This window comes from Notolepis coatsorum, assembly GCF_963971535.1.
Source record: "Notolepis coatsorum genome assembly, chromosome: 1".
NCBI lineage: Eukaryota > Metazoa > Chordata > Actinopteri > Aulopiformes > Paralepididae > Notolepis > Notolepis coatsorum.
This window is the reverse complement of record NC_140165.1, coordinates 156,206,691-156,219,166: the sequence shown is the minus strand read 5'-3', so window position 1 is coordinate 156,219,166 and position 12,476 is coordinate 156,206,691. Positions and strand designations below refer to the sequence as shown.

At 49.0% G+C, this 12,476-nt stretch overlaps 1 protein-coding gene across 1 annotated transcript in view; it reads right to left on the bottom strand.

Moving 5' to 3' along the window:
* The window catches only part of susd2 (sushi domain containing 2), a gene marked incomplete at its 5' end in the record, with an annotated part of 84,149 nt that overhangs the window by 46,863 nt on the left and 24,810 nt on the right, over window positions 1-12,476 (bottom strand). Inside the window, 2 exons of the mRNA XM_084308020.1 lie at window positions 8,309-8,485; window positions 8,769-9,047. Coding sequence (XP_084164146.1) covers window positions 8,309-8,485; window positions 8,769-9,047 — 456 coding nt within the window. The remainder of the gene's footprint in view (window positions 1-8,308; window positions 8,486-8,768; window positions 9,048-12,476) is intronic.

Below are 12,476 nucleotides of genomic sequence, written 5' to 3'. Positions count from 1 at the left end.
GCTGAGAAGCGGGTCTGGTGAGTTTGGTTAATGTACTGTAGCTGAGAGAAGAGGGTCTGGTGAGTTTGGTTAATGTACCGTAGCTGAGAGAAGAGGGTCTGGTGAGTTTGGTTAATGTACCGTAGCTGAGAGAAGAGGGTCTGGTGAGTTTGGTTAATGTACCGTAGCTGAGAGAAGAGGGTCTGGTGAGTTTGGTTAATGTACCGTAGCTGAGAGAAGAGGGTCTGGTGAGTTTGGTTAATGTACCGTAGCTGAGAGAAGAGGGTCTGGTGAGTTTGGTTAATGTACCGTAGCTGAGAAGCGGTCTGGTGAGTTTGGTTAATGTACCGTAGCTGAGAGAAGCAGGTCTGGTGAGTTTGGTTAATGTACCGTAGCTGAGAAGCGGTCTGGTGAGTTTGGTTAATGTACCGTAGCTGAGAAGCGGTCTGGTGAGTTTGGTTAATGTACCGTAGCTGAGAGAAGCGGGTCTGGTGAGTTTGGTTAATGTACTGTAGCTGAGAGAAGCGGGTCTGGTGAGTTTGGTTAATGTACCGTAGCTGAGAGAAGCGGGTCTGGTGAGTTTGGTTAATGTACCGTAGCTGAGAGAAGCGGGTCTGGTGAGTTTGGTTAATGTACTGTAGCTGAGAGAAGCGGGTCTGGTGAGTTTGGTTAATGTACCGTAGCTGAGAGAAGCGGGTCTGGTAAGTTTGGTTAATGTAGCTGACAGATATTTGGTGACACCTGAATAGACCAATCAAGCTTGTCTCTCTGCATCCTGAGTAAAGCACCTGGAGACCTGTCAATCAATATACTCTGATGTACAGTGTTGTACTGTCATTTTATTACTTTCCCAGTAACAAAGGCTTTACAATTTCCAAAATAGTAATTATATTACAGTTACTAATCCATGTAACGCTCTTAGATTACATTTATATGCTGTCCTTGGTAGATGATGTGTGCACGCGGACCGGCAGGGCAGAGCCAGGTCACGTTGGCTACTAGCCAATAAGCAGCATGGAGGGTGATGAAGAGAGGTAACATTATCCGTTCAATAGCTGTCCGTTGTAAACTATGTGGGGGGAGCAAAACGTTTGCAACTGCAAAAAATACAACATTTAATTTGATGAAGCATCAACAATGGTCATTGGTCATGGTCAGTACCCATTCTGAAATCTGTTAATAAAGTTTTCAATCAATCAATCAATCAGTCATGGACCAAAATGTCTTGTTAAAGTTATATTGTATAGTATAGGATTATTTTAAGTCTATTTGTTGTATTGCAATGTATTGTATTTGTATGTATATAATGTATTTTATGTATATAATGTATTTTATCAAACAAGTATTGCAATGTATTGCACACTACTACGGTTGAGGAGCCAAGGAAAACAAGCATCTCACGTTTTCGGAATGTATGTACATTCTAAAAGCTGTAAATAAATCTATCTGAAATTTGACACATAAAAAACCTGACACCCCCAGGGAAGCCTCTACCATTGCAAGTGAAGGATGTAAACAAAACGTACGGTTATGTATATAACCATAGTTATATGAGTGTAGTGACGCTCTGCGTCATACTGGAATACTCTTCCATATCAGCCTAAGCACTGAATAAATCTTCACATGTACCTTTACATACCTCATCTGCCTGGCCACACCCCCATCCGCTCCTCTACATAAGCAGGGGTGTGGCCATACTAACAGCTCCTTCCCAAGTCTTTCACCACAAAGGCAATACCACGGGGTCCTCAGTGAGTCCGACGCAGAGCGTCATTACACTCATATAACTATGGTTATATACATAACCGTACGTTATATTATCGTGTAGCTCCGCTCTACTGGAATACTGGAATACAGGAGCTGAGCAGAGCGGAGCTCGACAAATGTACCCGCTGAGGCCCCCCACAACCATCAGAACCGGGGAGGACCCAAGCCCCCGGACCCCCCTAGCGGAGGACGGGAGGGTATCGGATCCGACTGTGTGAAGAGGAGTTTAGCAACTCAAACGCACAGGGTGAGCAGACCATGGGACTTACCCACGACTACACAAACGCGCAACCCACATGCCACTAGGGAACGAACGGAAGGAACAAAACCCTTGTTACAACCCCCAATATCACGGGGTCAAGAGCAAAAGCCCAACCCCGTGGCAAGGCCGTAGCAGCGGAGCGCGAAGGAGGACCCAGACCCAGGAAGGGACTGGACTCCCCCGGAAAAGGGGGCCTGGAGAGGCCAACGACACCGCAGCATTGAGACCCCACCAGGCGGTCACTAGTGACACCACCCCCCACATCGCCAGCGTATTCGGACAGGGCCCATCCAAGAGCAGGCCCTTCCCCCCTACAGCAGGCCGCCCCGAAGCACTCAAGAGGCTACACCCACAGCGGGAGCAGGCAGTGCACCGGGGAGACGACCCCCAAAAGAGGTCGATCCCTCAATCCAGGCAACAGGCCACTCGACCTGAGCCTGGAGCACTGCGGACTAGACAGGCGCCAAAGGGGTCTGCTGAAACAGCACCCCGGCGGAAGGGGCGTATGCTGGCATGTTGTGCACCATGTCGCAGCCTCCACAAAAACCCCTCGACTCTCTAGAGGGGCCGAGGCAGAGAAGGCTGACATGATTGGCAGACGTCATGAAAGGTGCGGGGCACACTCACAGGTAGACGGGGCCAAACCCGGCCTACCCCGAGAGTTGACTCCGCTACCAACACACCAGGGAACCAACCACCCCCTTGGTTCCAACATGAGGCGGTTGTTCCTATAACCCCCCAAGAAAAAACTCCAAAACACAACTGCGGGTATACACTGGCTATACCGCAGTACAAGTGTTTCAGTTTTCAAAAAGGGGTTAACCCAGGCCAACGGGTCGACGAAAACAATTTCGAACCCGGGCCCGGCGGACCGGGACGTACACAGGGATGCCAGAGGAGTTCTACAAGAACCACCTCAACAGCCCCCTCCCAGCCCTGCCTAAGCAGGAGAAGAGAGGGGCGAAAAAGAATGGAGAAGGACCAGTCTTTCTCCCTCAGCACAGCGCAAGGTACAACACAACATGGACCAAGCAACAGTGAGGGGTAACACATAGTAACATAACCACGAACATCTCCATAACGTCAAACCCTGCAACGCCCGGGCCGACCCGGCATTTTCCCCCCCGAAAAAAGCACAAGTCCCTCAGGGTACCAGAACAGCAGATCTGCGCCCCGGCGGACAACGGGTTAACTGACCTGGTCCGGCGCGACCAGAATCAGTCCTGTGCCCTAATCACGCCGCCATCCCCAGTCCCAGGAGGGGGGGTAGGTACGTGTGTCGATCCAAAACATTATAGACGGCGCCACCCAGACGATCCCTTCCGTACCGTGCCCGGTGGCCCACCCCAAGGGCGTGAGGCCCCTCTACCAATGCTTTGATCTATTCTGTTAACATCCCCCAGATATGAACGAGAATTCGTCGAGACAAGCCTAGTACACTGGCGCTCGGAAGAGACAAACTCCATCCCAGTTGCCCCATAAAAACGCAGTTTCAATGATGAGCAACCAAGGCGCACAAGCCCATGCGTGGTTCCTATCAGAAGCACCCAGGGCCAGCACTATGTACACGTCCAGACCCAAAACATATCAATGGACATTCTAACAAGAACCCAGATACCGTTCCTCCAAGCCGCCTGGGAGAACGACAAGAATCCGCTTTTTTCACAGAAAGAAATACGGACATGGGTCCCATACGACGCGGCTGAGGGAAAAACAACACCCCGTCAACCATGCTCCATAAAAGAGGGGACGGGGAGCGACGTACCCTATGCCGGGGGAAAACCCATGACTCAACAGACCATTACCGGCGAGGAGTCAGGGAACTCCCTAAACAATACCCCATCAACCTGCTCCATAAAGGAGGGGACGGGGAACCCACAGAGAGACTTCCCACGTGAGCAATAAATTGAAAAGACATATTGCAACATTGAGCTATGTAACAATTGGACTAGGACTCTCCGAGGAGGAGGCTCTGAAACTCTGAGGAGGCTCCCTCACTGAGAGGGAGGCTCTGAACTCACCGAGGAGGCTCTGAAGACACAAGTCCTCGATTAAGTACTGGCCACAGGCCTTGCTAAGTCCACATGACAGCGACCAAACAATCTTTTCTCTAGGAAAAAAATTGCTTCTCTAAGCAGGAGCACAACCCCAGCAGAAGCTGAGGGGTTACACCGTATCCCCACACACATAATGAAACAATATATTGTAAACAAAATCATATTTGAGGGGAGGGGGGGGCCCAGGGGAAAACCGGGGGGACCACCCCTCACCACCTTACCCCTGATACGACTCAGTTGAACAGGTACAGCCCTGTTAATATGTGAACACGCCACCTGTTTATTGTCATCACAAGCTGAGAGAGAGACTCACCCCTCGATCACATGCCACTATGCATAGCTTTGCAGGGTTATTAACCCAGCCAGTTGTGAACTCAACTACGTTGCCTAACGTTACATGAACACACAACTTCTCATCATACACAAAACCAGTAAATTTTTACTCACGTAAAAAACAACGCCGTTTTCTAGGTAGAGAGAAAGCTATACCAGCGATCAAGACAATTCACATACAACACATGTCGCATCCCCAAATGTAGTGAAGCAACATACGTTTTGGAAAAAAACATCGTTATTACAAAACATTCAGAAGGGAAGGAAGGAAGAGGCATTAAGTGTCCAAAGGACCCTTACCTGCACCGATGAACGCAGGCTGAGAGGACCGCAACACTGGTCTCCACGTTGACGAAAGTCCTCGCTGGCGGGGCAAAAAGAAGCTAAGACGCCCCCCTCCAACAGCCGATCATGGTGTAGGGCCGACTACATCCTCTGTCAAAGATGATGTCGTAGTCAGAGTGTCATGGCCTGCTATTCTCACGGCTAATGTTCAACGATGTAGCATAAGCTAACAGCTAACTCCAGGCTAACTGGTAGCATCAGGCTAACGTTCCCAGCCGAGCGAGCATACAGAGCTAGCGCCGCAGCTAACAGCTAACTGGCTAACAGGTAGCACAACCCAGCTAGAACGCAAGCTGAAAACTGTAAACGAGAGAACACAATATAGGCCAACACTTCAGACAGCCGCTGTCTGTCCCTCTCCTCATCCGAAGAGAGAAGAGGAAAGAAGTCAACACAGTTTTCAGAACGGTGATTAACAGATACAGCGCTGCCGGCACAATTCCCTCATGGGCTGCAGCCGACTAGAGTGTGGAGAAATTCTTATAACGAAACACCAAACTCACTTCCCTCGTGCTGGGTAACTTTCATCTTGAAAGATGGGGCCTCGCACGGCGACAGAGAGTATCCGTTCGTCCAGAAATGCGGGGGTTTGAACCGCAGATTTGGACACGGTCCCAGGCAAGGTAGCGTGGGCGTCAGACCAGAACCCTCTCCACGCCGTTAAGAGGCAGCAAAAAGGGTACCAGCCTGGGGCCGGCTTTCGTAAGTCGTGTATCCATTCCCCCCATAGCAACACAACTGGCGCTCGCATATCAAAACCATCACTCACCTGGAGAGGCAGCTAGCTCTCACAACAGCCGATCGCCTCTCAAGCAAAGTCCAGCTGCAGTAGCGGAGGTAATACCTGTCCAGCTGCAGCTTGGAGGAATGCATTAGGCCAGCGACGCGAGCCCCTAATACGAAAATGCCGGTGGAGGTCAGAATGATCATCATCTTCTAAACACCCCAGTGGCGAAGACATTATCGCTGTATTTCCTCGAAAAATTGTGAGAGAGAAAACAAAGATATAATGTCAACGTAGCTCCTTCATCGTAGCTCCTATTCCTTTCTTCAATATTTCAGCAATCTCAAAGTGTGGTACATGCAGGCACTTGCCGTGGTGAAAACTAAAGAAGGAGCTGTTAGTATGGCCACACCCCTGCTTATGTAGAGGAGCGGATGGGGGTGTGGCCAGGCAGATGAGGTATGTAAAGGTACATGTGAAGATTTATTCAGTGCTTAGGCTGATATGGAAGAGTATTCCAGTATGACGCAGAGTGGAGCTACACGATAATATAACAACAGACAGTGGATCTAAGATCAGGGAAAATAAGAGAAGGTCTGAAGAAGCTCATTGCTGGGTATATCGCCAAGGAGATGTTACCTATTTCCACGGTTGACTCAAGGAAACTATAAAAGATGGAAGAGTCATCACGTCAGAAAACCAGTGTTCTATGCTCTGCTTGGTGCCAGACTTTGGTGCCAGTTCTATTGAAGCCTATATTAAGGGTAAAAATATACCAGCTATCTGAGGAAATATATATCAACCAATATATCAAACGTTATCTAGATGCAACAAATTACAGATGATTCTGACATCCAAAGTACTAATAACCTGTTTAAATTACATAAACGAGGAGATGGCAATCCCATTCAACTCAATGTTGGGCGAACTGAAGGTTTCCACACTTAGCACCAATTTGCGTTCATGCACTACAGTGACGTAAAGACTCTTCCTTCTTTTATATTTTCCTTTGGTTGGGTCGCCCTCATTTTGACGCATCATAGAAAAATGTTGACGGATCATACCCACAAAGAACAATGTCAAGCTGCCACAGAGAAATAAGTTTGCTGGCTACGAGAGAGAGAGGGAATATGCAGTGATGGAAGCTAATTTGAAGGCCAGACTCGAGAGGTAGATTTTGTTTCCACCATGGTTGACATCTGGACAGCTAACAGGGGGGTAAGCTAAAGTAACAAGTAACGTAACTAGTAAGGTAACTAATTACGTTTATACAAAGTAATCAGTTAAGTAATTTTGATTACTTTTTAAAGGAGTAATCAGTAATAAGTAACTTACACATCCTGAGTACCTGGCCCAACACTTGGTACTGTAGCCCAACACCCTACAGAAGTCTGTCTCATGGTCTAGCTTGCCAGGCAAACTCTTCCCGTTGACAGATTTTAAATCTAATGCTAGCTGACACAATAAAAAATAAAAAATAAATAAAAAATGCTCCAGACACAACAACAATTGAAGCAACAAGTGGCCCTAACCCTGTTCTCTCACCAGCTACAGACTAGAATCCAATGGGGGAACACTGCCATCTGGTGGTTGCAACTGAGGACTGCGAAATGATTCAGTCAGAGAGTTCATGATGAACGTTGACCTAAACCATAATTTACCATATTCAGATGGCGGCCATTTTGCTCTTATGTCATGCTCAGGTTAGGATTTCTTTCCACTCTGTTCCCAGGTTTGGATCAGGGTGGAACAAATTCCAACCTGAGCATGACATACAGTAAGAGCAACATGGCTGCCGTGTGAATATGGTGGCTCCCATTTATTAACAAGTCAGTCCCAGTTCAGGCATTTAGAGCATAAAAGTAACGGCCGGCTCCAGCAGCTGAAGGCAGTGGAATCTCTGCTTTGTTTACACTGCTTTTTTATTCTATTTGATTTTTACTTCTCCACTGTACTATAATTACTTATCTTATCTTTCAATGAGTCTGTTTAAACTGAAGACTCTTCCCATAAGCCATTGTCACTTTTCATTGCAGGAGGACACTTACAAACCCGAAACAAGTACCCGAAACAAAATGTCCAATCAGAGAAGAAGAGACTGAGAGGGGAGATCAAAAAGAAATCCATCAACAGAGAGCTTCCTGAACTTTACCACCTTGTGACCTCTGGGTTCACAGAATAAAAAAGAAAAACCTGTAGCCCACCTTATATCCTTCTATTTAAATCAAGATACAAAGCATGTTTCCACTGCAGTATATTTATTCATGTGATCAAAAGGAGAGAAGCAGTATATTCAGAACCACCTCATACAAATCACCATATGCCAACAATGACCAATTTTGACAGATTGACATTTCTATAGTCTATAGTCTAATAGTCGATTTGTCGACTAATGGATAAGATGATTTCATCGACAAATCTGTACAATTGCAGTTTCCCACATGCAATCATGCAGATGGACCTCTTTAAATCTAGTGCTTACCAGAGGTGTGCTCATAATCTTTCCGGAAATGACTCATTCAGCATGAAAAAAAAGAATGTACAAGAATGTACTAATTGACCAAGTCTTGGTTGAAGAAGACCTGTCATACAGTGAGACTGTACCCCTCTATGTCCTACCTGTCATACAGTGGGACTGTACCCCTCTATGTCTTACCTGTCATACAGTGAGACTGTACCCTTCTATGTCCTACCTGTCATACAGTGAGACTGTACCCCTCTATGTCCTACCTGTCATACAGTGGGGCTGTACCCCTCTATGTCCTACCTGTCATACAGTGAGACCGTACCCCTCTATGTCCTACCTGTCATACAGTGAGACTGTACCCTTCTATGTCCTACCTGTCATACAGTGGGGCTGTTCTCCAGTCCATGTCCCATCATCCTGGCAGGTGCGCTGTGTTGAGCCATAGAGTTGGTAGCCTTCATTACAGGAGAAGTCCAGTGTTGTCCCTTCAAGGTAGCAGGTCCCATTTTTCATACCATTCCTGGGTGTGGGCAGCCAGCCACAGGACACCACTATGGTAAAAGGATATATTTCAAAACTAGTATCTTGTCTTTAGTATTGACTCTGTTTGAGAACACATGCCTATGCATTCATTTCAATGATTTGATGATGATTTCAATGTGTATTCTTATTGCAAAATAGTTTGACCAGTAATTTACTGTTAGGTTAAATTAGGAACATTAAGTAAAGTATCTGCTGGTACAGTAGTGTAGTATGTTGCAGCTTCAGTTGTTGATTTTAACAAATTAATAAGCTAATGTCAACATGTCGTGCTAAGGTAAAGTAATGTTATACCTGGTGCCAAGTCTTGCACAAGAGCCTCATAACTCTGGTAGGCCCTGAGCGTGGCATTTCCCAGAACCAGGCTACGGGTGGCCAGAGTGTCATACTTGCAAAACTGGGCACCATCCCCAAAGCACATCTTCAACATGTCTGCCACAAGAGGGTCATCAGGACTCTCGGGTTGAGAGAAGGCAGGGATGAAGGCAGGGTCATGTTTTGGTGGTTCATAGTACGTATCCAAAAGATACTTTGAGTCATAAGTGAAAAGAGAGGTCTCCTTTGAGATGTTCCCTGGAGACAAGAATCAAACAAAACATCACCTAGGCCCATACTTATCAGACTTCTAAGACTAGAAGTACAGACCTAGCATTAGACTGCTCAGGTAACATGACTATATACACCTCCCTATTGCTGGTCTCAGATCGCTCCTACTGAGAAGCTTGATACATACAGGCCCTGGTATTTATTTCTAATTTCATTCTAAAATTCTAATTCTAAATTAATTTTTAAAACAGATTATACAGGTGCAGGGTCATGAACTTTCAGGGTGGCTAATTTTCATTAACGTTAGGTTATGGCTATAACCAAGTTCTGTTAGTTAGGGGTGACGCTTGGCATCACACTGCACTCCCTCGCGTACGTGCACGCGCACTGAATAAATTCCACAAAAAATGTACCTTTAATACCAGTATTAGTCTGACCACACCCCTCATCAGCTTACCTTCATAAGCAGGTGTGTGGTCACCTGCTCTCCTCCTTCCCAAGCTTTCACCACAAGGTGAGGTCAAGGGCTGCAGCGGCCGTCTGATGCCAAGCGTCACCCCTAACTAACAGAACTTGGTTATAGCCATAACCTAACGTTCTGTTCCGTTAGGGGCTCTGCTTGGCATCACACTGCACAATGGGAGGCCAAGCGGAGCCGCTGGCTGACAAATACACCCCGCTGACAGCCCCCCACAACCATCAGAACAGGGAGGGCCGAGCCCCCCCGACCCCCCCTAATGGAGGGCATCCCCCCTATTAGGGGCTTCACGGGAGGGCGACGGACCCGACCGTGCGAAGAGGCACTCAAGCAACTCAACGCACAGGGTGAGCAGACCGTGGCTTGACCCCACGACTACACACACGCACAACCCGCATGCCACCCGGGAACGAACGGAGGAACAACCTCGTTACTGCCCCCAGAATCACGGGGTCAAGGGCAAACCCAACCCCGTGGCAAGGCCGTAGCAGCGGAGCGCGAAGGAAGACCCAGACCCACCAAAAGGACTGGACTCCCTGGAATGGGGGCCCGGAGAAGTCCATGATGCCAGCATCAAGACCCCACCAGGTGGGCACGTAGTGCCCCGCCCCCCACATCGCCAGCGTATTCGGACAAAGGCCCCTCAGTTACTGCACCTGGTATTCCCAGGCGGTATCCCATCCAAGTACTAACCAGGCCAGAACCTGCTTAGCTTCCGAGATCGGGCGTGTTCAGGTTGGTATGGCCGTAAGCCGAGCGGGCCCTGTCCCCCCAATAGTACACCGCCTGGCACACTGACCCTGCAGAACAGGCAGTCAGCATGGCCGTAAGCACACAAAAAAGGTTAACCAACGGAAGCAGGCAGCGCACCGGGGAAAAAACCAGGCAACAGGCTGTTAACCCTAGCCTGGAGACTGCGGACGAGACAGGCGCCAGAGGGGACAGCTGAACACAGCCGCCCCGGCGGAAGGGGCGTATGCTGGCGTTGTTGAATGACCAAGCCTCCATTTAAAAACCCCCACCCAGAGGGGTTGAGGCAGAGAAGGCTGACACGATTGGCAGACGTCATGAACGTGCAGGGGCACCCTCAACCGGTGAACCCGAGAGTTGACACTGCACCAACACACCAGGGAATCAACCACCTTGGCGTTACCCAATGCGGTGGTTGTTCCTATAACCCCTCAAGAAAAAACTCCAAAACACACCTGCGGGTATACACCGGCTATACCGCAGTACAAGTGTCTCAGTTTTCAAAAAAGGGTTAACCCAGGCCTACGGGTCGACGAACATTACCTCGGACGGGGCCTGGCGATACGGGAAGCACAGGGTCACCAGAGGAGGTCAAAGACCACCCCAACAGGCCCCTCTTCGCCATGCGCGAGAGAGGAGCGAAAAAGAATGGAGAACCAGCCCCTAAGCACACCGCACCTGGCCTTCCCAGGCGGTCTCCCAACCAAGTACCAACCAGGACCAACCTGTGTAGAGGCCGAGATCCGACGAGATCGAGCGTGTACAGGTTGGCATGGCCGCAAGCCATTACGACAGTGCTGAGTAAAAACGTACCCAACCAGGGTCCCCATAGCGCTTAACCCCGTGACACCCGGACCGACCTGGCATTTTTCCCCCTGAAAAAAGCCCAAGTCCCTCAGGGTACCAGAACAGCAGATCTGCATCCCCGGCGGACAACGGGTTCAACTGATCCGGACCAGCGTGACCAGAACCAGTCCCGTGCCCTAACCACGCCGACATGCCTACTCCAGGAGAAAGGGCAGATATGCGTGTCGATCTTAACATGAAAAGAAGGCGCCACCCATACGTTCGGGCGAACCGCGCCTGGTGGCCCACCCCAAGGGCGTGAGACCCCTCTACATATGTTCAGATCCATTCCGTCATCATCCCCCAGACATGAACGAGAATCCGTCGAAAAACCAACCCAGGTCGTGGGATTTGGTCGTCGGAAGAGGAAAAACCCCCATCTCAGTTGCTTTATAAAAACGCCGTTTCAACCACAAGCAACCAAGGCGTGCCAGTCAGTCGCCTGTTTACAGCGAGCTAGCACTATACGTGCGTCGGAACACACCCCCATCAATGAACAGGCTATTTAGACCTGTCATTGAATCCCCAAGGCGCCCAGGGGAACGACAAGAGGGGTGTGACACTTCCTAACTCCAACACTTTTTGAATAGAAAAGAAGGAAGCATCAACAGTATGTGTCCCAGTCTACACAGCCAGGGGTAAATTTTTTTCACATTTTTACATCCCACCACCCTCCCATAGGAAGGAGACGGGGATCCCCAGAGAGACTTCCCACGCGAGCTGTACAGATTGAAAAGAATATATTGCACCTTGAGCCATGTAAAAAATTGGTTTTAGGGCTCTCCGGGGAAGAGGCACTGAACCCATACACACTCAACAATCGAATTGAATCGAATACATATACAATAGAATAGGACACCTTCTAGAGGGTCCACTCACTTTGACAATCTGAGGAGGAAGGCTCTGTACTCTGATGGAGGCTCCCTCCCATGGAAGAAGGAGTCCGAACTCACAGAAGGCCCGAATAGGCGCTTGGTGAGGAGGAGCCCTGACCATCCCCCTGAAACAGATCCATCACATGGACCTGAACAGCACACGGAAGTCCTACCAACAGAGACGCGCACGGTGACGTACTCTATGGCGGGGGAATTCCTGCGGTGCACACGCCCAATATACCAGGCCGTGGGACCAGGAAACTGCCTCCCCCCCCCCCCCCCCCCCGTAACGTGCCGAACCGCCACGTGACGGGAACCTTGAAGGACAGGGGGTGTACCCCTGACCGACAGAAACAAGGGGGAGAGGAAAGGTTACCAGTTCACCCCTTTACGACCCCACACCCATGATACGATGTAATGACAAAAAGAGAATATGACACAGTCATAGTCAGCTCTATGAAGCGTTTGACAGCTCCACACAGCGCATGAGCTAACCTGCTATCTGAT